Source organism: Xenopus laevis, chromosome 1S (genome assembly GCF_017654675.1).
Source record: "Xenopus laevis strain J_2021 chromosome 1S, Xenopus_laevis_v10.1, whole genome shotgun sequence".
Classification (NCBI taxonomy): Eukaryota; Metazoa; Chordata; class Amphibia; order Anura; family Pipidae; genus Xenopus; species Xenopus laevis.
Window position 1 is genome coordinate 96,298,158 of NC_054372.1, and position 25,629 is coordinate 96,323,786.

Consider the following 25,629-nt stretch of genomic DNA (forward strand, 5'->3'; position numbering starts at 1 on the left):
TTAGCTTTTTTTTCCAGCAACTCTGTTTGCAATTTCCGCAATATGTGACCCAAGTTACCCTAGCAACAATGCATTGATTTGAATAAGAGACTGGAGTATGAGAGGCTCTGACTAGAAAGACAAGTAATGAAAACGTAATGTAGTGAGTTTGTAGCCTTACAGAACATTTGTTTTTTTAGATGGGGTCAGTGACCCCCCATTTGAAAGCTGAAATGAATAAGAAAAAAAGGCAAATAATTAAAAAATGATACAGAATAAATAATGATCAGTTAACTTGAAGGTGAACCACCCCTTAGAAAACTCAATTGAATGCTGAGAAAGCAAATTCATTGGAATGAAGGGAATACATATTTATGTTGTTATGTGAAAGCAAGTGGTTACCCATCTTGCCACCCTTACTGTAATTCCAGCCTTTAACCAACAATGGGGAGACAGAAAGATCTCAGCCAAAGGAATCTCCCTTTTGGCCATAGTGCTGCTTCAGCATCTATTATGGCTATGGCAAATGTCTGTAGGGCTGATCCTCGAGCTCTAATAATTGGGGGTATGCCTACGAGTGCTGATATACATAGATTGGTAAGGGGTATACTAACTTGGAATGGTAGCCAGTTAACTTACTCCTGATCCCATGCCAGATAAATTCATTGAAACAGCCGATCAAACTTTTTAGAGTCCATTTTCTAACCAGCATAGGACATACAGCACCTTAGGAGCACCTTAATTAAAGGCGCAATGTACCCGTTGTAATAAGCATTTTAATACCGTGGAGGATATTTCTGTGCTCCCAGTAGGAGAAAGTCAAAGATGCAATATTATTTTTAAGACCTTTTCTGCATACATTTATAATGGAGTGGTAATTCAGGTAATTCAGTAGTGACATTAGTGCACAGTGGTCTAATACTCCTGAGGCTGTAAGGTTTGAGGTGTCCAACACCAAGGGAGTGTAATCTCATGCCCCTTAGTTCTCTTTCATTTCTGCCCAGGGTCTTGGTAAATGACCCCAAGAGACTTCTGGTGGCTACATTACAACTAGTGATCTTAATGATCAAGTACTTAAGTGGTAATACAAGGCATGCTTAAATAAGCCCTTGACTGGCACCTTGTGTTTAGACTGTAGGTGCAGGCTGCTAAGACAGATGCAGTAGCAAGTACTTGTAGGGACACTTCCTGATCTCCCTAGTTGCTGAGCAGATGCCCGTGCAGCTAGATGTGATTTGCATAGTTATATTATTGGCCAGGAGGCGCTGTGACCAAGTCCTGTCACACTCTGGTATAGTGAGAGAGAAGGGGTGGATCTTTCTCTTTGGCTGCTGGATGCTGATCCAGCTGGATATGCCCAGGAGAGCCTGGGTACAGCAAGGCCCAGAAAAGCCATGTACTCTAGAGGGACCAGTACCTGGGATTTCGCAGATAAGGGGTCTTTATGTAATTTGGATATCCATGCCTTAAATCTATTCAAATAATTTATAAATTATTCATTAAATAAAACCAATAGGATTGTTTTGATAGTAATATCTTAGTTCAAATACAAGGTACTGTTTTATTATTACAATTCTTAATTATTATTCCTGTAATTTGGAGCTTTCTGGTTAACGGGTTTCCTGATACACTGATACAATCATACATTGCACTTAAATAAAGGTATTTTACCTTTAACTGTACATCTAAAACATCAAAGAGAATATTACATCAGCATTGGCAATGTTTACTTCTGCAAAAGGATGAGTGTGTGTGCTGTGGGGGCGTGTGATTTGCACAGCTATAAAGGCAGGCGCTGGGGAATTTCATTCATTCAGACAGTTCAGGAGCTCCTTGTTGAATTAGCCTTGCACTGTGACAATGTGCTGCAAAAACACAATGCAGATCTCATGCTGGAAGGTCAGGTGTACGGCTCTGTGCTTCACTTACCTATTCATCAGTGGTGTGCAGCTCAGGCCTTTTGTGGAAAAAGAAAAGAAAATGCAACTAGAAGCAGTGAAGAAAGGAATTTTGGATCATTTGGGACTGAACAGCCCTCCAGTCATCAGGGAGAAATTGGACTTGGATGAAATACGCAAAATGTACTCTCTCTACCAGGAAAAGTTAATGGAACTCAGGGGAAATATGAGCAAAGATGGAATCCCTGAGAGAATAGTACATCTACTGACACCCACATGTAAGTGACATACTCTGTAACTGAACCAATCATTTGAATGAAACCCTTTAGCAGCACATCTTTTAGCAAATCATCTTTAATAGTACTTAAAGCTATTATTGTAATGTGAAAGGGATTTGTTTCCAATAAAAATGTTGTAATAATTACAAAAAGCTGTAGGGGAATTGAAATGTGTCCCAAGTATATACTTGCAGGGTGCATATCACCATAAAAAGTAGGGTTGACTTAATAAAAGGGATACTTGATAACAATTATGGCAAAAAGGAAATAAAAAGAAGTCAGTATTTTTTAGAGAGGGTGGTAACCCTATAATAAAGTAACATTTATTTACAAAATTCAGCATTTGTGTAGCTGTTAATTATTCCTCAATATAGGGATAGATTGGCAGGTCCATAAAAATGTATGCTTCCTCATGTGCTGTTACACCTACGTAGACAGTTATATTGCCAAAGAGATAACAAAAAACATTTTCTGAAGGACACTGATTATTTGACTCAGACTGGAATAGAATACAAAGTGTGAAGTCAAGGCTAAACCTTAAAGACACCAAATGACTTCACTGGAAGAGTGGTGCTACACAGTAAATTGTAATGCAGCACAGTTTAGAACAAATTATTATATACGTTGTAACTGCAGCCAGGCTAGATATTGTATATATTTAAACTTAATTTCCCATAAACTGGGCTGCCAGCATAGTATTTTGCATTGTTTCACATTGTTTTTTGCTTAGAAAATCATGATAAAAAGTCAGTGGAAAAAATCTTTATGCCAAGTAAATAACATGCATGGCATACAAATAAATGGCTATTAAAATACAGATGAAGGATCTGTTATCTAGAGATGTCGCGAACTGTTCGCCGGCGAACTTGTTCGCGCGAACATCGGGTGTTCGCGCTCGCCGGAAGTTCGCGAACGTCGCGCGACGTTCGCCATTTTGGGTTCGCCATTGTTGGCGCTTTTTTTTGCCCTCTCACCCCAGACCAGCAGGTACATGGCAGCCAATCAGGAAGCTCTCCCCTGGACCACTCCCCTTCCCTATAAAAACCGAAGCCCTGCAGCGTTTTTTCACTCTGCCTGTGTGTGCTGAAGAGATAGTGTAGGGAGAGAGCTGCTGCCTGTTAGTGATTTCAGGGACAGTTGAAAGTTTGCTGGCTAGTAATCGTTTTGATACTGCTCTGTTATTGGAGGGACAGAAGTCTGCAGGGGTTTGAGGGACATTTAAGCTTAGGTAGCTTTGCTGGCTAGTAATCTACCTTCTACTGCAGTGCTCTGTATGTAGCTGCAGTGGGCAGCTGTCCTGCTTCTGATCTCATCTGCTGACTGCTGCAATAACAGTAGTCCTTGTAAGGACTGCTTTTATTTATTTTTTTGTTGTTTTACTACTACTACTACTACTACTACTATAAGAGCCCAGTGCTATTAGTCTAGCAGTGTTGGGGAGTGGGACTGGTGTGCTAATCTGCTGCTCCTAGTAGTTCAGCAGCACCAACTTTAATTTTTTTTTTTTAATATTCATTTTTTTTTTATTTTACTTTTTTTTATTTTACTACCGCTGTAGTAGTGTATAAGTTGACCTTTTAGGCATTATTTGCCCTGTAGGCATTATTTGCACACTGTTTTCTTCAACCCGCCATCGAGCTGTGTGACCTTGTTCACATTCTGTCTAAATATCCATAATATTACCGTCTCCAGAAAAAACACCGGAGTCACTTTTTTCAAGCAGCCATAATATATTTTACGTAATCCGTATCCACCGCTGTAGTAGTGTATACGTTGGCCTTGTAGGCATTATTTGCACACTGTTTTCTTCAACCCGCCATCGAGCTGTGTGACCTTGTTCCCATTCTGTCTAAATATCCATAATATTACCGTCTCCAGAAAAAACACCGGAGTCACTTTTTTCAAGCAGCCATAATATATTTTATGTAATGGCGAAAAATGACTATTTTCAGCATTTATATGGCATATTTTTTCTGGCAACTGTGCTTCAGTGGCTGCGTCCAAAAAAACTGGGCAAACAATGCCTACAAGGTCAACGTATGGCAGTTGTTTAAAGAGAACAGTAGATTACTAGCCAGCAAAGCTACCTAAGCTAAAATGTCCCTCAAATCCCTGCAGACTTCTGTCCCTCCAATACAGAGCAGTATCAAGCAGATTACTAGCCAGCAAACTTACTATCATCTGTCCCTGAAATCACTAACAGCTCTCCCCCTACACTATCTCTTCCAAGCACACACAGGCAGATTTTTCAGATACATTTTTGCCCTTGATCCCCCTCTGGCATGCCACTGTCCAGGTCGTTGCACCCTTTAAACAACTTTAAAATCATTTTTCTGGCCAGAAATGTCTTTTCTAGATGTTAAAGTTCGCCTTCCCATTGAAGTCTATGGGGTTCGCGAACCGTTCGCGAACCGCTCGCGTTTTTGCGCAAGTTCGCGAATATGTTCGCGAACTTTTTTTCCGACGTTCGCTACATCCCTACTGTTATCTGAAAACCCGTTGTCCAGAAAGCTCCAAATTAAAGGAATGCCATCTCCCATAGAAAAAATACAACTATCCTAGTGGGTTTAGTAAACATTTAATTTATTTTTTAACAGACCAAGTATGGTGATCCAAATTACAGAAAGACCCTTTATCTGGAAAACCCAAGGCTCAAGCATTCTGGATTATAGGTCACATACCTGTATATTATATAGCATAGGTTGTTCCATCTATCAAGGTTTACTGTTCTTGATAGTCTTCTTTCTACAACATTAAATTTAAAAAAAAATGCATAGTATTGCACCTGAACTCTGTGCTTTAAAAATATATCTTTGTTTCTTAATTATATATTAAATAATTGTATAATTGTTTATACAATATTCAACATAATTGTTCATTATATATCAAGGGAATACTTTAGTCATCTTCTTATTGCCCTTGGCTAATAATGAAACTCTCTTTGCTGTATTACTGTAGCTGAGTAGATATTGACCAAACATGCTTGCAAAACATAAGCAAACTCATAAAATCATATACTCAATAATCAGCCACACACACAAAAGTGTCCCCATCCATTTAGTTCTCTAAATGTGGTATGTGGTACTTTTTTGGGTTAGCAAACAATGGCCTTCATTCACCAACAGTAATGAGAAAATCCAGCAAAGAACCATATCTAATGATAAATAATGGGGGTAAATGCAGACTTTTAGATACTGTATAAATTATACACGTGCCCAGTTTAAAATAGATATGATGAATCCTTTGGATTTGCAGGTGCACTAAATAACAGCCTTCACTGTGAAAAATAAGAATTTTACATTCAACAGGATATATATATATATATATGTATATATATATATCTATAAACAAGGGAAAGTTGTATATGGACAAACAATCTCTGTTTTGTTTAAAGGGTAAGGCATTTTTCAGTAGCAGTATGCACAAAATGTCTCTGTCTTAAATATATTGATAAAGGGTTGAGTGCAGAGGACTCTTGTATTTGTGTGTGTGTGTGTAAGGAGACATAATATATCTATATTATCTATATCTATATATATCTATATATATCTATATATATATATATATATATATATATATATATATATATATATATATATATATATTATATTTGAGCAAAAAAGTAATACAAAAACGATTTAAAGTAAAAAACCTAGGAGTAGGTATTCTTATATATATAGGTACAATTATTTGTTAAGCATAGTACAACAATTGAATTGTTAATGACTTAATAATCATGGTCCCTTGATTTTATTACAGTACAAAAAAAGACACTAATGGCAAGAAAATTGGAAATACAACAAGAAAGCAACAGCCACAGGTACAATCTTGTATTTTCGAGAACTCAAACATTTCATCAAGAGCTGAGTGTCATGAGAGCTGAACTAAAACTATGCAAGAATATCCTGTCTACATTAAAAACGGTTGAGAGTAACTCAACCACTCAACCCATGGTGAACATTTATAAAGTGATAGAGTCTAACGAGAGGGATGGAAAGGAAGAGCATAAATTACTTGACTCTAAACCGCTTGATAAAGAAACATTAATGTTAAATGTTGCGTCTGCTGTCCAGCAGTGGGTAGCAAGCTCAGAGAAATGTCTTCGGCTTGAGCTAGTCATTCCAACAGATTTCTCTTTTGTAACCAATGACAGTAAACAAAAAGAAAAGAACGATGACCTTATTTTAGAAGTAGAGACACAAGAGAGGACACATTCCAACATAAGGAAGTCCAGATCACTTCCTGCAGATGAGGAGTGTAAAAAAAGTGAAAAGAAATGCTGTCGTAAATCCTTGCGAGTGTCTTTCAAGGAGATTGGCTGGTCAGATTGGATCATTGTTCCAGAGACATACACAATGCATTTTTGTGATGGTTCCTGCCCACATAATTATAAGCCAGCAAGCATGCATGCTCAGATCAAATACAGGATGCATCACATATCTAATGGAGCTACCCCAGCTCCTTGCTGCGTTCCTGCAAGCTATGAACCTATGGTACTTATGCATTACAATACCGAAGGCAAACTAACTTTAACTCCATTTGAGGACATGATTGTTAGGAAGTGTCACTGTGCCTGAACGCGTACCTACATTGTGTTAGATGTATTTCTGGAAAAGGAGATTAGAGGTCAACACTGTGAAGCTGTCTGACAAAACCTGCAACACCTTATGTCATCGTAAAATGCTGTCTAAAGAATACCAAATGAAAACATATGGAGAGTGTCAACCAGCTAAAATGGCACACCAAAAATGTGCTCCAAAACAGATGATTCCTTTAGCATTGAACATTGTTTACTAAAGAACAAAATGTGTAGCAGAACTGTGTTCACTAAATATCCTTGACTTCAGCATTCATATTAGAGTGCTTTGAAACATTTTTACAATGCATCTCTACAGTTAGGGCTATGAGCAAAATTCTGTATGAATAATATGTGTATCTATAACCTCTGCTTTGAAATTAGATGAAGCAAAAAATAGGGTGCATTCTGTCTGTGACAAAATAAGGGTTGTGTATTTATAATTGAAAAGTTGTTATTAGACTTTTCTATCAGTTGCATGTGATGCACAATACAGCTGATAGAATAACACATATCTGGGGGCATGAAATGCTGATTCCCAGTAGTTAAATATTTTTTACATTTATCAAGACTTTTCCCTTCAAAACATATACCTGTTTCAATTCATCAGAAAGTGTTGAACTGCTTTGATCACATGAAGGCCAATCTGTTGTATAAAGTAATAGTGCTCCTCAGCAGGGCTGTAATCTCTATTCTCTGTATTGGTGCATGGGGTGCAACTTTATGGGAGGCAGACCTTGTGTGATTATATAAACAAATACTCTTAAAAAATCCCCCCCATCCTGCCGATGGACATGTGAGGCTAAATCCAGCAGTAAAGGTCGGGGGGAGGGGTGGTACCCCTTTCTTATATTATTGGTGCATGTGCCAATATAGTGGAGGTAGTAGACAGATGGAGGCTACTTTTTACCAAACTTGATAAATCATCTCCTAAATTATGACAGCAAGTTTAAGGGGCACATTTACTATTGGTCGAATATCGAAGGTTAATTAACCCTCGATATTCGACCGTCAAAGTAAAATCCTTCGACTTCGAATATCGAAGTCGAAGGATTTACCGTGGATTTTAATCCATCGATCGATTTTTCTTCGATCAAAAAAAGCTAGGAAAACTCATGACCTTCCCCATAGGCTAACATTGGTGCTCGGTAGGTTTTAGGTGGCGAAGTAGGTGGTCGAATTTTTTTTTAGAGAGACAGTACTTCGACTATCGAATGGTCGAATAGTCGAACGATTTTTAGTCCGAAACGTTCGATTCGAAGTCGAAGGTCGAAGTAGCCAAAAAATACCTTCGAAATTCGAAGTATTTTTTATTCTAATCCTTCACTCGAGTTTAGTAAATGTGCCCCTGACTGTTGATTGTTTTCAGAGAAAATTTCTACTACAGTAGAATTACCAAATTATGGTGTAATTCTACCACACTGGTCATGTTTTGGAGAAAAGAAAAAAGTCTCAATGGAGGCAAATGCTAATCTAAAATAATACTGAGTAGGGTAGGCACATTGGATCCAATTACTGCACATGTACACATGTCATGTGTTCCCCTATTCACTCCTTCCTATTTCAGGTTAAAGATGTATTTCAGTTTCCAGAAGCTGAAGCCAGTTTTGTCCTGTTTGTATTGATTACTGATACAAATATCTGATGAGTTTATCAGCACGACTAGTGACCAAAGTGCATACAAGGCATTCGGTTGGAATTTGCTAAAGAAATATAAAGTCAAGCTTTTCAAAAGCAATGTCTTAAATATCCATAGTTTATGTAAGTGAGTGTGTGGTCAAAACACATCCTATATCACTTATTTATTATTTATTAGCCTGTTTTTAACCTGCTGCCTTACAAGTTTTACTATGTGATTTTTATTGTTATTATTATGTTGCCTGTGTTTTATTGCACTACTACAAACATGTTGTTAAATGAATCTACATAGTGGAAGATTGTCACAAAAGTATATCCTAAATACTATTGCACTGATATGAAAGAGAAAAAAATAACCAGAATATCTTAATGAGAACTTAACATTATTCCTACATTAAAACCTTACCTCACAAAACAGAACTCTAGGGAGAAATCTAGAAAAATACCATTATATGTTAATAAAAGTTTATTTATATATGAATAATATTATTTCATTGAACAATTTGGCTTTATACAACCATTTCTTTATACAAATACTAAAGAGGGCTTTTAAAACTACTTCTTAAATTTTGTGAAAGTGAATAAGTTTTGCTCCAGGTTTAACAACTCATAACAACCAATTACATGTTTACATTAAAACAGCAGGCCAATAATTGCTTCCTGCTGATTGGTTGCTATGAGTAAACTAGAACTGGAGCATATTTTATCCTGATATTACATTACATTTCCTTGCCATATTTTGTTTGGGGGGGGTTATTATTTAAAACTTTTTCAATCAGAGCAGTAGCAATTATGATGAAAATACATTTGCAGTTCATGTTACAGTAATATATAGATTTTATATGACATAAGTGCCATGGGATTTTATCTATCTATATTTATGCATTTTTATTTATTTCATAATTTATTAGTTTGTTTGTACCTGAATTGTTTGTATTATCCTGAGAAGAAAACATACTGAATATATTTTTTCTTATATTGAAGCATTAACTGCATACTTTTTTTGTTATACTGTGTATTTTAAATAAACTATTATTTTTGGATTGAAACATTATTTTTTTTTTTTTGTACCGTTTATGATGTCTGCTTATGGTAAATGCAGTTTTGCCTTGTTTATGAGAACAGTGTTTTGAAAGGCTTTTTATCTTTGTCTATAAAATTATCCAGGGATTTCTTTTCTACAAATGAATGTAACTACCTAAAAATCGTTAATGGATCCTTAATGGTTCTAACACAGGGAACAAAAAAAGAAAGCACTGAGTAATTTTAAGGACCCAAGACAGCAAAACAACAGCACAATTAACTGTACTCACATCCTTTCATTAGTTCTGCACATCATACATTAAATTCCATCATAAAACTTAGAAAACTTATAAATGGTGCCCTGTAATTGCAAACCATCCTCATTTACAGGAAGGTTTGCCACCCTTTTTGTAAAATAATACTAGCCTTTCTATAGACATATCCTAGCGATTCCATATAAATTACATTTCTATTCATTTTAATTTTTATTGGCTGGGTCACTGAAATACCAACAATGTACAGTTTCTGTAGTGTTACTTCCTCTCTCAGCAATATGATTTTCTTCATGTAGCTTTGTACCAGAGTTGTTTATATTAAAAGAGAGTTAATAATACATTGTCCAGGCAATCGGAGGACACAACAATGCATTTTTCCTGAACGTCGATCAAAATGCAGCATCAACTCCCACGTAAAGTCACATTTTACTTAGAGGGGGATAGTGAACAGTTGCTTGATTATTTCAGAAATAGTGCAGAATGTTAAATTATATATAGAATGTTTATAATTACAGTTACATTTAGTGATGGCCGAATAAATTCTATTTTTTTGTGAAAACGTTCGAATAGCTCGATTTTTTCGTGAAAGGGTTCAATTGCTCGATATTTCCGTGAAAACGTTTTAATTTGCTTGATTTTTTCATGAAAACGTTCAAAATGCTTGATTTTTTCGTGAAAATGTTCAAATTTCTTGATTTTTTCGTGAACTTTCCGAGTTCACAATTTTTCACACATTTTTCGCCGTTTTGTGAATTTTGCGGGAAATTCACAAATTTTTCTGCGAAACGGGAGAGATTCGCCCATCACTAGTTACATTATAGAGACAGTCAATCAGCTAACAAGGATCACTGCATTTCTTTTATGGTCTCTGATTATCAAAACACAGCATTTTGCCGGAATTTTTTATTTCCTTTTTTTTCATTTGGTTGATATGTGATTTAAAATTTTAATGTATATTCTGTATAAAAAAAATTCCTTGTTTAAAAATTACAGCAAAGTGTATACCATACAAACAGACGTAGCCATACATAGATGGCTGCCAACTCAGCCTTTATTTTGAAAATAAGTGGCTGTGGGCCACTGTGGGACATGCAATATACTCTGCATGTAGTTCTGGTGAGCAGTGTTCCCTTATCTTGGTTCTTACTGTATTTTTTATTCTGTCTCTGGTTGCTTTAAGACCAACTATCTTGGTCCTTTTCATACATAAGTTGAATACTTTTAGAAGTCTGATGTTTTCAAACACTTCAAGTCTACCTTGAAGAAAATCCATATTTATTTGCTGCAGGTGAAAGAGCTTTCGGTCATCAACCTCAAATATTCATCACAAGACGCAGTGACATATTGCTATAAAATTTCAGATTGTTTATATAACTTAATTGTTGCCACTACAGCTACACTTTACATTTATGAATCCTGGCAAACCTCCAAAAGAGATTTGTATACGTGTTCCTTTTAAAAGTACATTTAGCTTTATTGTGTGTCGCCTCATAAAAATGATGTATGTAGCGCTTTAGTTTGAATACTAATGGTAACTCTGAAGAGGCAATCAAACAAAAGAACGCTTGCCAATGGACAGACCAAGGTTCAAAAACATAAAAATAGAGTATTATTTATTTCATTTTTTTAAAAAAAAAAGAATCCATAATTCAATAACAGATCTAAAGGATAAAGATCACGAGTGTGAGCGGAATGTGACATCATGGTGACATGGTGACATCATGGTCTATTTTTTTTAAATGAGCTATTTCCGAGTTATAGAGATATTGCAGTAGTTGTTTAAAATGATTCTGACATCTTCTTATTAACTGTTAAATGCCATATACCTCAGTGAGAGAGGCGTAGATTATCTATATTATTAGAGCAGACATATGAAAATTGTATCCTAGCTACAGGGACAGAACCACGTGTAGGCAGGATACCTAGCTGCCTAGGGTGCTACTAGGGATAGCACCCACAAAATATGACTGCAAAGTATGAAAATATACTGCTTCTGTCCACTCTGGCTCACTAAATTCTTTGAAAGTGAAAGCATGAGCTGAGGAGTGAAAGTAAACAAGTGGAGGCATGGGTAGAGGAAGCAAGGACAATAGTGGGCAGTTGCAGTGCCAGTGGGGAGTGAGCAGGAGTGGGGACAAGAGCTAATTGCTTTGGGTGTGAACATTTTCATAAATCTGTATTTCTTCACCCTGTGTGCACTAGTATAGCACAGGGATGTCCAACTAACGTCCAGTGACCAGCTTGTCCCTCCAAGACAGTTTAAGGCCCCTAACCTGCCCCTGGACTTTATTGATTTCATTGTTTTTTTTTTTACTACCATTTGGATATGTGCTATAGTTGACAATAAACCCATGCACAGCACATGGCTATAAGTGCAATGGAGATTAAATACATTTTCCTGTAAATTTCTAAATAAAACCAGAAACTTGCGACTCTCAATCTACTAAACCAGATTAGCTATGTGTGCACATACGTTATTATTTCCTATTACAGTTGTTATTTTTACGGAATCAAACAATTCATGTCTTTATGCCTTTTATTCAGTCCCCTGTCAAAGTAGCATGTTAATTCTGGTTTGACAAGTTTACTATAAAAATAAACACTAGGGTTTTTCTCACAGTTTTGGCTATTTTAAGAAACTAATGTATGACGATAGGAACTCTGTGTGCTATAGTAAAATGCATTTTGTTTACTAGATGGTTAAGCTGTATATTATTACTCCCACTATTTCTCTATAAGTGTTGTTTTAAATATAGTGAGTTTTCTTCAATGAGAACCTTAGTATGAGAGTGAGTATTGACATTCCTTTGGAATATCCCCTTGCAGATTTGCCTTGCCCCTTACCTTAGAGTTTGAAGACAAATTAAAATGGAACTCTGCTTGAACCAATGGAAACCCTGAAATAACAGGTGGGTACTGTAAGTGCAAATGCATCATGGGGGTGATTCTCTGGTTACAAATATCCAGCATAAAAATCAAAATCATTTGTAAAGAATCAGTACTGCTAGAATTAAAATAAGACTCATTGCGGGCAAAGTCGACCAGGCACCCCCTGTGTGCGCACATGTTTATACACGCATGTGCAATGACTTTGAAGGGGGAAGCTGTGCTGGGAAGAAGGGAGAGTGGAGCAGGAGAAGCAAGTGAAACCAGACTTAGGGGAGACAGAAGACCTTCCCAGTGCCCCCCCCCCTTTGTTGCGCCCTAGGCAGGTGCCTCTTCTGCCTTCCCTTGCCCTGTAACAAAGCGTCTACATTGATAATATGAACAATGTACAATTACCCTTATTTAATCATTAACTTTCAGGTAAAGTATTTTGAAGTCTTTTATGAAAATCATGTGTAAATTACTAATTTGAGAGTAATATATATATTTATATATATATATATATATATATATATATATATTTTTTTTTTTTTTTTAATCTCCACAACATCTGAGAAAAGAATTTCTGCCATTGCAGTAAAGAGATTTCCGTGTCTGCCATGACTAGTCTGTTTATTTTATAATATTCAGCTAGTGCGTAAAGCTGTCCCAAATATGATCCTAAAATAGCCCAGGTCTGAAGGAAATATTAGTACACTATACGTAGCACATACTTTTCTCCTTTCCAGCAGCCGTAAGCAGCTTTGATAAAATACTTATGAATGCCAGACTGCTTTATCTCATGTTTGGAAAACCTCCATTTTCATACCTCTGTGTACAGAGATAAAGACATGCAGCTCATATTGATTGAATTCATCAGAGAATAAAACTCTCAGCACAGGCCAGATTCATACAGGTGACACCTAGAAATAAAATGACAATTACAGCCAAATTGATCTACACAGAGGCCATTGTAAAAGACATATTCTGCTGAAAGAGGGAAAGTGCATGTCCCTGTACTCCAGAGGAAGGAAGGGCAGCATGCATGTGGTGGTTTTTACCTATCCTTTGCACTCTGTATCATTCCCCTGTACAACTGTAATATATGCTCTACACTTACATCTCAAAAATTAATGGCCATGTAAGTATACACCCATGGCACGCCCATGTGACATGCCATAATGTCCAAATTGCTAAGCGTTTAAGTTCACATGCCAAAGTCTTTCCTTAAAATGCCAGAAAAATGCCTTTTCAAAATGGCAATTCTCACAAATGCAGCATTCTTAACTTCAGAGCAATTCTTCTTTTTCATAAAGGAAAATTATTCCATCCACTTTTTAAATGCAATTCTATATAAATTTCTTTGTTTAAAAATATTATAATTTTTTCTATGCTGATGCCTGGGCTTTCTGTTTCATTGCATGTACAAAAGAGTTGTGTTACAACTTTATTCCACTGACCTCAGCAATCATATATATATATAGGTGAGAGCTCTCAGCTGTGCATACCTTTCAACTTATTACACCATCCTTCCAGCTTTAAATACCTGCACCCCATGGCCTTAAGTCACGTCTGCATTGTATTACGCCATTCTCTAAGCTGAAGAATAAATCTATTGGATGATTGTTTATAGCACTGCACAGAGCAGTTGGTGATTTGTGTATCAGTTGATATGATTTCAATGGTTTCAGTTGGTAGAAGAATTCCTTTTATTATCTCTCAGATACGATTTTAATAAGTCAATAAGTCAGTGGTAGAAATGTAAACGTTACTGTTTCCCTGTGGATGGCCAGAAGAAAGTGGGAAAAGCATGTTTAAGTAATGCTTTTGTCAAATGTAATTTTTTATTATCTATTTTTTGTATTTTATTTACATTTAATTGAATTTATAACCCAACCTTTATATTTATTTAGATTTATTTTTGTATATTAAAAGGGTTGTTCACCTTCCATTTTTTCACTTGAGTTGTTTTCAAATTGTTCACCATAAACAAAGACTTTTTTCACTTGCTCTCCAACTTTTAATATTTACATTTTTCCCAACATTAAAGTTAAATGTTCCTTTCTCTAGTGTTCATATCTAGCAGCTCATGGATCCAGCAGCATCTGAATAGTTACAATTTGCTACATTTAGCTTGACAAGCTTGACAAAAGGCCGCATGGCCTGAAACGTTGCGGTGATGCCCAAAGCTGAAATAAAGGCTTTTTAAACATAAAAGTTTCACAGTCTGGTGCTGTTCTGCATACAAAGGCTCAATGGCTTAACCAATAATATCTTTCTTATTTACAAGATTTCACAACTTCCAACAAGTGCAATTTCTTTTCCTAACTATACCTCATTTATCTGCTTCTTTCCCTGTCTCTAACCACATTCACTGTTTTCCTCACTTCCATTTAATGTTTCCTCTATGCAAACCTTCAGCAGCTTTATTAACCTGTAACGCTTGCATCTTTAATAACTGCAACATTAACCCCCCCAAAACCGGAAAAAAAACCCCCAGCAAACTCATTAATTTTAACTGTGCGTCTTTTTGCTTGAAAATTTTTCAAACCACACAACATTTTTATACTGTCCATTAGAGTTTATTTGCATTTTTTCTTGGCTAAATGTGTCAAAATATTTCACTCATCCCTAGACATGGACTATTCTGTCCATAGGTTAGAGTGTCTTTTCTGTCTCTTGTGCAGTATAAATATATAGGAACTAAAATCATGGCATAATTCAGTAAGTAAGGAAAAGTTTACAGATCAGCATTACTCACGGTGCCACATTTTGACTCAATGACAAGCTGTGCTAAATGTAGCTAATATACAGAATGACCTATGGTTTCGCAAATTTAGAAACTGGAAGATTACAATAATCAAAGGGTACCTGCCACTTTACAGGACACATGCTTAATATGCAGTTACTTATTAACTCCATTTCAGTTACAGAATCCAGCTGAGAAGAAATAGACATATAGTTGCCTTTTCCATAGTTAAAATATACAGTATATAAGGATTACATCCTATGCCATCAACTAAAAATAACATAATCTGTTTAATTTATTGAGCAAAAGAATTTGTAGTGATGCATTCTGTTTTGTATATCACTTAAATGCCTGGCTATGTGGGAAGGTCTCAAAGGCCCAAGCCAAAGGCAGAAGGACTTTAAGGACTCCAAAAATTCGATTTATTTTTTTTACTATAAAATCAGAATTTTAAGTGGAAAAATAACCTCAGGTTTTTTAGAAAGTCCAAATCCGAAAATCCAGCATCTCAGACCTACCGAGATTGTATATAAGTCAATGGGAGACTTATTTGGAAGTTTCTGTGGTCTGCACTGGAATTATCTTGAAAATTCGACTATTTGGGACTTTTTGGGAAAAGATCAAAAAATCAGGCTCTTCGGGAAAAAGCCATTAAAAATCAAGCGATTCAGGAAAAACCTCATAAAAAGTCATATGATTCAGATTTTCCGATTAAATTGTGATTTTTCTAATAATAAATAAGGTACAATCGAGGAGCCTAGTTTGGCCGGACTTTTTTGATTAAAATATTCAGATAAATTCGGACTTTGATAAATAAGGCCTCCTCTGTGGCATGCTATTCAACTGCATCTAAACTTTGTTCTGGAGCACTGGGAGGCCCAGGAGATTTCATAGGTTTTTAAATCTGCCGTATGAAATCCTCAGCCCTCTGGACCCAATGATTGAAAACTTGTAGTGGAGAAAACCTCTGGCATAGTGGTGCACAATTTAAAAATCTCGGCCTAATCAATTATGAGTCAGTTTACATTTAATTGGCCCTTTCTCACCAAGGGGCAAATTCACTAAGATGCGAAGTTGCGCCAGGCGCAACTTCGCCGCACTTCGCCGCACTTCGCCAGGCGTAGTTTCGCCAGCGCTTCGCAAATTCACTAAAATCCGAAGTTGCGCACAGGGGTAGCGTAAGGTTGCGGAGTTGCGCTAGCGTTGTTTCGCTATATAAAGCGAAGTTGCGCTAGCGAAGGCTAATTTGCATATGGCGCGAAATTCAAATTTCAATGGAGGAACACGTATCTGCACTACAAATGCCTAGAAAACCTTCAAATCTGCAAATAAAAATTTTATTTTGCCCTACACATGTGCCCACTGTCTAGGTAAGTTGCCATGAGTCAGGAAATGTAGGGTGGAGGAAGGGGAGCCCCAAAAATTTTTTGATCTTTTTCAGCCTATCAGCCATCATGTAGAAAACACGCCAGCGTTTTTTGGGACTTAGAAAAAATATAGAACTTTTTTTGAAACAATCCCTATCTACTCTATTGCGCTTCGCCAGGTCTGAGGTGGCGAAGGAAGTCTAGCGTAAAAGGTAGCGTTCACTACACTGCGCAAGTTAGTGAATTTGCGTAGTTTCGTCGCTAGCGAAGATTCGCCTGGCGTAAGGTTGCGAAGTAACACTAGCGAAACTACGCCAGCGTTCGTTAGTGAATTTGCGCAGTAGCGAAAATGCCAAACGCTAGCGAATTAACGCTAGCGTCGGCGCTTCGGACCTTAGTGAATTTGCCCCCAAGTGTCCACTTCTCACTCAAGTGTCCACTTCCTTTGCATTTTTGTTTTTAATGAGTTATCATGTATCCAAAAGGTGAGGAGCTTCTCAGCAATAGTAACACTTGTATAAATACCATACTGGTGGCCTTTTGGGTAGATTTTTTTGTATGATGTGATAAAACCCATATAATCAAAAGCAAGGTCTGGGGGCTTGTATGGCAATTTTTTTATAAAAGCAGGAGTTGATTGTGACTAGGGAACACATAAAGGGAAGGCAGGAACAGGTTGAAGAGGGCTATAATCAGTGGCGGAACTACCGGGGGAGCAGGGGGTGCGAGCAGGCCAGGGCCCGCACCCCCTCAGTGCCCCCCGGCAGTTTGCACGCCGCTTTGCGACGGCCGGTTCCGGGTGTACGGAGGGGGCCCGGCTGCGCGTCCTGCGCCAGGGCCCGCCCCCCTCTAGTTACGTTTCTGGCTATAATTCAGACGGGACTGGAACAGACTGGATAGGAAAGGACGGTGCGGGCGTAGATCTGGGCAACAGGATAGCGGGAGGAGACTGGAGCAGAAGGAGATAGCGGGAGGACAGGATACAGAAGGAGACTGGAGCAGAAGGAGAGAGGACTGGAGAGCAGAAGGGTTTTTTTCATTTTTCTGACCTCTAGTCAACTTCAACCTTTCTGTGACATAAAAAAAAAAGATTACCATGGGGGTAAAAACATGTACTACAGGCATTTTAGTCCTTCTATATTCTTGATTCCCCAGCAACTGCAATTTCTGCATTATTGTATTATTGTTATTGTCCTGACTGCACAAGAAACAAATCAAGAGGAACTTTTAAGACTTTTTCTATGGTGTGACTCACTGTTGCCTCAATGGTCACTGAACTTAACAGTTTTGTGACTTGAATGTCATTGTCATTTTACCCATACATATTTATAGCATTCTTTAAATTTCTATATCTATATGCTTGCGTCACCTGAGAAAGGTAAACCTTTTTATTGGAGGTAGTAAAATCTAAGTGCTTGCCAAAGCAAGGGGTTGAATTTTGATGTTGAATTTCAAACGTATAACCTTGTTTCTGTTCATGCCATGTGCCATTTTCTGTACCCTTTGCTCTGAAATTAGAAAGAGCATTAATTAGACATTTTTAAATGTTATATATACCTATAACAGTGATGGAAGTAGACAAATTGCTTAGTGGCAAGATGCAGCATGCTGTGACATAATCAGTTACTTATGATGAGTTGCCAACATAACAAGTTGCATATTTTGCCTCCTGTGAGCTTTTCTGGGCTTTGGGTGTTGGTTATCAAGCAACATCCTTATGACCTTCTTCCAGTTATCCTTCAGTCCTGACATTTTTTCAGATCTTGTCTATTAATATCATAAAAAGATTTCCACCAGGTGATCATCATGATACTGGAACTTCCACCCCATAAAAGTGCAACCCATTAATGTGAAGGATTGGGCCAAATTAAGGTTGCTAAGGGCTCTATAACAAGTTTAGTTACCTCAGACATGTGCCTCTGCAGTGAAGGATATCTTTTCTGGCCTGTCTTGTACACAATCCAGTGTGATAAGGTTTACTGCCCTTCCTTATGGCGCTACAGGAGTCCTGTGTCTCCATTACAAGGGAGAGCAGGTACACTATAGAGTGGCGTGCCTCCACCCAGGGTCAGGACAGACTGGTCTGTAATACCCTTCCTTGGGAACTTCTCTGATCCACAATCACACACAGGAATATAGCTGAAAGGTTTATTTGTAGAACACTGTGACTTTAAATAACATACAGACATATGTAATCTCTTCACAGTGTCTGTTAGGTGGGTGCTGTTTATATAATCATCCAGTGCAACTTCAGGATGAGTGTTCACAACACCCCAGAGTTAGCATTACCTGCCTTTGGTGCACAATTCCCACTGAAGTGAATCTCACAGGGGTCTCACAGGGGTAACACTGATTAAAGGGGATGTTCGACTTTATACTCACTTTTAGTATGTTTAAGAACTAATCTAAGTAAATTATATTACATTATCTATTTTACATGTATTTAAAATATTGCCAGTTACTGTATATTCTGACCAATTTCCATCCTGCAACTAAAAACTCTTGATTTGAAAATAACACTGCAACTTATACACTAAGGGGCAAATTTACTTAAGGTCGAATATCGAGGGTTAGTTATACATATATAGTTATATATTTGACTGCCGAATTGAAATCCTTCGAATATCGAAGTCAAATGATTTACCGCAATTTTAATCCATCGATCAAACGATTTTTCTTCGACTAAAAAAAGATAGCAAAGCCTATGGGGACCTTCCCTATAGGCTAACATTGACTTCGGTAGGTTTTAGGTGGCGAACTAGGGGGTTGATTTTTTTTTTTAAGAGACAGTACTTTGACTATCGAATAGTCTAATAGTCGAACGATTTTTAGTTCGAATCGTTTGATTCGAAGTTGTAGTCAAAGGTCGAAGTAGCCCATTCGATGGTCGAAGTAGCCAAAAAAAACATTCGAAATTCGAAGTTTTTTTTCCTCTATTCCTTCACTCGAGCTAAGTAAATGGGCCCCTAAATGTCAATGTGTTGGGAGTTTCCTTAAATGAGACATCCGTTTTTTTTTTAGATAACAAGTTGACTTTTTCCGTGAAGTGTCATTCTATGGCCACTTGCATAAAAAAGGGAATAAACTCATGGGATGAAAACATAATTTTGGCTATTTATAGGTCCCTGGTAAGGCCATAGGTATGGGTATATGTAATTTATGTGAGGGTATGGAGGGGTGTGTGTATGGATGCTGGGTTTCATTTGAAGGGGTTGAACTTGATGAACGTTGTCTTTTTTCAACTCAATTTAACTATGTTACTGACCCAAGAAAAGAAAAAATATATTAAATGTGTTTAATTCTTGCAAACTGCGGCTTGGTTGCCAGGGTTATTAATTTCAAGTCTGACAGTTGCAGATCAAAAAACTTAAAAATTTTGAGAACCACAAAAATATATTAAATGGAGACAAACTTGAGATATCTTAAAATGCCGATGGTTACATAATGCTAAAAGCTAATTTTAAGGTGAAATATGCATTTATATACTGCGCAGAACTCTCTAAGTCATTACAATCCTACTTCACTGTGGCACTGAGAAGAATTGCAAGCAGCCATGTAACCAGTATTATTACTTGAATTTGCACACTAGCGCTTCCAGTGCTGTAAAACAGAAGTAACTGCAGCATTCTAAGACATTTTATCTTGTCAAAGGTTAACTATAATAGTAGCTATGACATACAACAGTTTTAAAAGTAATTCAAAGAAAAACACTGTGGGGCCAATTCATGAAGCTCGAGTGAAGGATTCGAAGTAAAAAAACTTCGAATTTCGAAGTGTTTTTTGGGCTACTTCGACCATCGAATGGGCTACTTCGACCTTCGACTACGACTTCGAATCGAAGGATTCGAACTAAAAATCGTTCGACTATTCGACCATTCGATAGTCGAAGTTCTGCCTCTTTAAAAAAAACTTCGACCCCCTACTTCGGCAGCTTAAAGCTACCGAAGTCAATGTTAGCCTATGGGGAAGGTCCCCATAGGCTTGCCTAAGTTTTTTTGATCGAAGGATATTCCTTCGATCGTTGGATTAAAATCCTTCGAATCGTTCGATTCGAAGTATTTAATTGTTCGATCGAAGGAATTATCCTTCGATCGTTCGATCGCAGCATTTGCGCTAAATCCTTCGACTTCGATATTCGAAGTCGAAGGATTTTAGTTCCTAGTCGAATATCGAGGGTTAATTAACCCTCGATATTCGACTCTTGATGAATGGGCCCCTTAGTGTACTGAAAAGAAAATCCCAGCAAGACTTCAGGAACAGTTCACTTGTAACATAAATTGTTTTATTGCTTGGGATTTATTTTCTGTGTCCAACCTGTACACTGTCCACGTGAACACTAATATCTATCATTACATATGTTTGTCAGCAAAATGCTGGTTCCTTATTCATGGTGTCTCTGACCTTAATGTCCCATTTGAAGTAGAAACTTGCAGTTTGGTTACCCTTCTGGTGATTTCACTTTTGCTTACTGTTAGAGTTTCCAACGGGGAACCTTTTGCCGGTGAGCTTGCGCACCCGAACGGATTACAACAGCACCTGCGTGGTGCCGAAGCTGAGAGCAGTGAGCGGGTGTACACGCCGCAGCGCGGAGTAAATTAGCGGGGCTGAGCTAGCGGGTCATGGGTTGGAGGGGAAACTGAAGACAAGTCAGAGCTGGACTGAGGTCGTACGTGGGGATCAAGGATACCGAAACGTCTAAGCCAAAAGGAGATACCGAAAGCGGGGTCAAATCTGGCTTTGAAAAATTTAAACTTTGAATCACTCTAGGAACAGCTAACAAGTATTAACTTGTGTGCTCTTTTTAACCAATTGTACCGGCAATTGGCCAGTGTAAGCAAGACTATTTAAGGCCTCCCACTGCTGCTGATTGGCCAGTTGTGATTGCCACTTAACTACAGCACTGCTGGAGAGTCTTTCCTAACACTTATTAAATTACTCCATGTGTGGTCAGAAAGTACCCCATCAATATGAAACATATCTTTAGGCTGTGCATTGTCATTAGCTTTCTTTTTCCACTCTTTCATAGCAATGGCACGTGCTGCTTTGTTATGGAATTTATACATATACAGGTATACAGTCATGACTTGATTTTACACCAGTCCCAGTTCTGCAGTCTCAACAATTTACAATGCATTTCAAGTTTTTCCAGATTCCATACCATGTTTACCCACATTTTACACCAATATTTTGGCCTAGGTCTTCCAAAAAAATGCCTGTTTGTATGTTATTGTTAGTAAAATGTTATTGTTAGTAAAATTAAGCCATTTAAAATACTTAACACCGGTATAAATAATCCTGGGTACTGGAGGTGCTTATTTTTGAATTCCAGGCTTGGAGGCAACTTTTGGTTGGTAAAAACCAGGTGTACTGCCAAACATAGCATCCTGTAGTCCACATAGGGGCTACCAAATAGCCAATCACAGCCCTTATTTTGAACCACCCAGAAAATTTTTTATGCTTGTGTTGCTCCCCAACTCTTTTTACATCTGAATGTGGCTCACGGGTAATAAAAGTTGGTGGACTTCTGCTCTAGGCTTTGAGTTGTGTGGTAAACACATATTTTTGTACCCACCCACTTTTCTGCACATTGTAGTTTGTTTCATGGTTCCAATTTCCATTAAATGGCTACAGTGAAGTACTTAAGTAACTTTCACAAAGCAGATAAGTATGACGTAAAATGCATAACAAAAACTGGATGGTAATAGAATATACCAGTTAAAACACAGCTTTGGAACAGTTAAAAAAAAAAACCCTTCCTAAATGTCTTCAGTCATGTGATTAAGGTTAATATTTCTTCATCTGCACTGAAGTCTTGTGGATAGAGTTGCATTATCACCCAGACATGTATTTTGCGTCACTGAGCCCACAGGATCATGCAGCAGTGATGTCAGAAGATAAATATAGTGAAAATCTTGGCAAAAAAATTGCCATGGAAAATTTTCGTCAGTTCAGAGAACGTGTTTTTCAAGCCAACATAATAAAGAATTATAGAGAAATAAAGGGGGGAAGCAAGGTGTTATTGTGAACTAATTATTAAACAGTACTGCTAAAAACAATGTTGTCCTTATATACACCAAGTACTGATTGGTATGCATCAAACATTTTCCATGGGGTGGCACAAAAGATTATCCCATTTCTTACTTATTGCTTATTACAAATATGTGTTTAAAGCATCCTTATTCCAGTCTACAGAAAAACAGAACATGGGATAAACATTAAGGTGATAGTGTTGGTAAAACTGACTCTTTCCAGTTATTATTGAAAAGGCTTTTTTCACCCTACACGAATAAAAATGTCCTGTGAATGTTCTCTACCTATATGTGCATATCCAATATGAAAGGGCTCTTTTAAATTAACCTCAGATATCTGGGAAATAAGTTACATAGTAACATAGTAGTAACATAGTAAGTAAGGTTGAAAAAAGACACCCTTTCATTTTTTTTATTTTAAGTCATAATAATAAAACAGTACTTTGTGCTTAATCCATACTAAGATAGAATGAATCATTGTTTAAAGCAAAACAAGCCTATTGGGTTTATTTAACATTTCATGATTTTCTAGTAGGCTTAAGGTACAAAGATCCAAATTATGGAAAGATCCACTATCCGGAAAACCCCAGGTTCCCGAGCATTATGGATCATACTGTACCTGTACTAATAAACAGCACACGTAGGATTTATTAATTAAAAAAAAAGACAAGAAAATGAGCAGGGTTTGGCCCTACAAGCAATACAAGCTATGAAGCAATGTTTGTATTGTAGTTTTCATATGTATACTAAAAATATATAACTATACATAAAAAAGCTACTCTCCAAACATAGCTTCGTATGATGATTATATGTTGTTAAAACTGTTGAATGTTCAACAAAAACTTTACAACATTATCATCATATGAAGCGAAATTCAGCATGTTATTATCATCTGTATAATTTATTTTTACAGATCTATAGAAATAAGTCAAATCAACTGGACTTGCTGTGTTTTTTTTGTTGTTGACTTATTTCTATAGATATACCATGACCTGGATGAATGAGAATATGTTATATAGGACTTTGAATATTTATGGAATTTTAGACGATTGACTATTATAATATGTTCAGATATTTGTGCCAACAAAATGTAGGAATATAAAGAATACGTTTAAAACGTATTTCTCACAAATTGTTGGGTCAGTGGCCCTGACAACCATATGCAATTTTCCACTCTGGGCTGGCAGAGAAAAAGTAAACAATAAAAAATAAATAGGCCACTATATAACATACTATTCACAGAACGTATTTTAAATCATATTACCATATAAAAATAGTAATGCAATTAGTGAACGAATGAAAAATGCTGATTTTCCTTACAGTTAACCTTGAGACGCACTAGTAACATTTACTGCTAACTGATAAGGAACAATAGACACGAGTAGCATAATTCATTTAACTAGCAGGTACAATAATCATTAGCTAAAGATTACCTGGCCCAAATATATATTGTTGCTGTATGCTAACACAGCAGTAGATTTTGTGAAAGGTTCTGTTGCAAATGTTGCTTCTACATGCATAAGGGATTAGTGAGTAGCCACCCCTACAGAATTTGGTCTCTAATGTAGTGTTAATGCCCTTTACTAGAAGAGGGCTGGTGTTGTGTAAATGTGAGTGGGAGAGTTAGTGCAGTCACGCCCAGGTAATGTCATGCACTGTGGTTGAGTTAGAGTAAACTTTAATTGAGTTCCCCTCATGTAGGAGAGTGTATATCTGTCCAAAGGCCTCAGTAAAGAGGGAAGAGCAGGCTGCTGGGTGTTTTCTCAATGTCCCGCACCCCAGTCCAACCCTGGACTGCTCACATGCATAGCCCATGCAATTAAATAACGTTTTTCCCAACTCTGCACCACTAGACACAGCTTGTGGGAAACACGTTGGGAAATATGTGTCAGTTTTTGCACTCGATAAATGTGCCTTATAGTCTCCTTCTGCTCCAGGTAATTAGGTTTCCTGTTGATGCCCCTAGGTATCTGAGCCAATATTTGCCCCAAACATAAGCTCCTTTGCCTATGTATTCAGCACATCTGAATGTAGCATGTATTTAGACAACACCAGAACCAAGAGACTTACCAAACTCTTACGCCTTTGTCATCACAAATATGTGATAGTGTAGCTTTATATTCACATTGCTCAAGGGGAGCATGGTTTCTGATACATGAAGGATGGGGAGGGTTATTTACTAAAGTCCAAATGTATCTAATTTTTTTAAATATATAAACCATGACCTAACTCCCATACCCGAGTTTACCTTATTTTTTTTTATAAAAACAGCTCGATTTAATCAGTTTAGGTAAAATCTTGATAAGATCAAACAAAAACCCAAATCATATGATTTTTCGGATTTTTGGGCTAATTCCAGTGCAGACCACAGAAACTTTAAAATAGGATAGGGACCTCTGCCATTGACTTATACACAACCTCAGCAGGTCTGAGATGGCAGATTTTCTATAGTTACGCCACTTTTAATCCAGCCCCCTGAATCAACATGGATTTAACCAGCTGTCTCCTTTCTCGGTTTTTATCTTTGTAGTGAGAAAGAATGGGAGTCTTCAACTGTGTATCGACTACCAAGGTCTAAATAAGATCATGATTAAAAATCCTTATAACAATTACTTGTATTTCTTTCACCCAAATAAATGTGACAACAATTTTCTCCAAATTTAAAAGAGATAGTCATTATGAATACAAGGTGATGGCATTTTTCTTCTGCAATTCTTTTTAAATTATTATTTCTATATCATTTTTACATTTTATTAGTGAACTCCCTAAGAAGAATCAACCATCCCACCTCAGTTACAAGGTAGACTTCCGTTTACAAATCAATATGTAGGCACCCACTCACTGTTGTTTATGCCACAGGTGTAAAGTATTTTAATTATCTACTACTTTTAATTTAATTATCTAGATACAGAGGGAGTCTATGGGTTAAGCAATATATTTTCCAGGAAGAGC

General features: G+C 37.1%; 1 protein-coding gene across 1 annotated transcript; it reads left to right on the forward strand.

Moving 5' to 3' along the window:
* Positions 1-1,747: 1,747 nt before the first annotated feature.
* gdf15.S (growth differentiation factor 15 S homeolog) lies at positions 1,748-7,749 on the forward strand. The gene is made up of 2 exons (XM_018242844.2): positions 1,748-2,155; positions 5,915-7,749. The coding sequence occupies exons 1-2, from the start codon at positions 1,840-1,842 to the stop codon at positions 6,730-6,732; spliced, it is 1,134 nt and encodes a 377-aa protein (XP_018098333.1). The 5' UTR covers positions 1,748-1,839; the 3' UTR covers positions 6,733-7,749.
* Positions 7,750-25,629: the final 17,880 nt, after the last annotated feature.

What these genes read in the sequence shown, in the direction of transcription:
- gdf15.S (XM_018242844.2), top strand. Translation starts at nt 1,840, where the DNA reads ATGTGCTGCAAAAACACAATGCAGATCTCATGCTGGAAGGTCAGGTGT. An exon ending in ACATCTACTGACACCCACAT is followed by an intron (nt 2,156 to 5,914) that starts GTAAGTGACATA and finishes ATTTTATTACAG; the next exon opens with TACAAAAAAAGACACTAATG.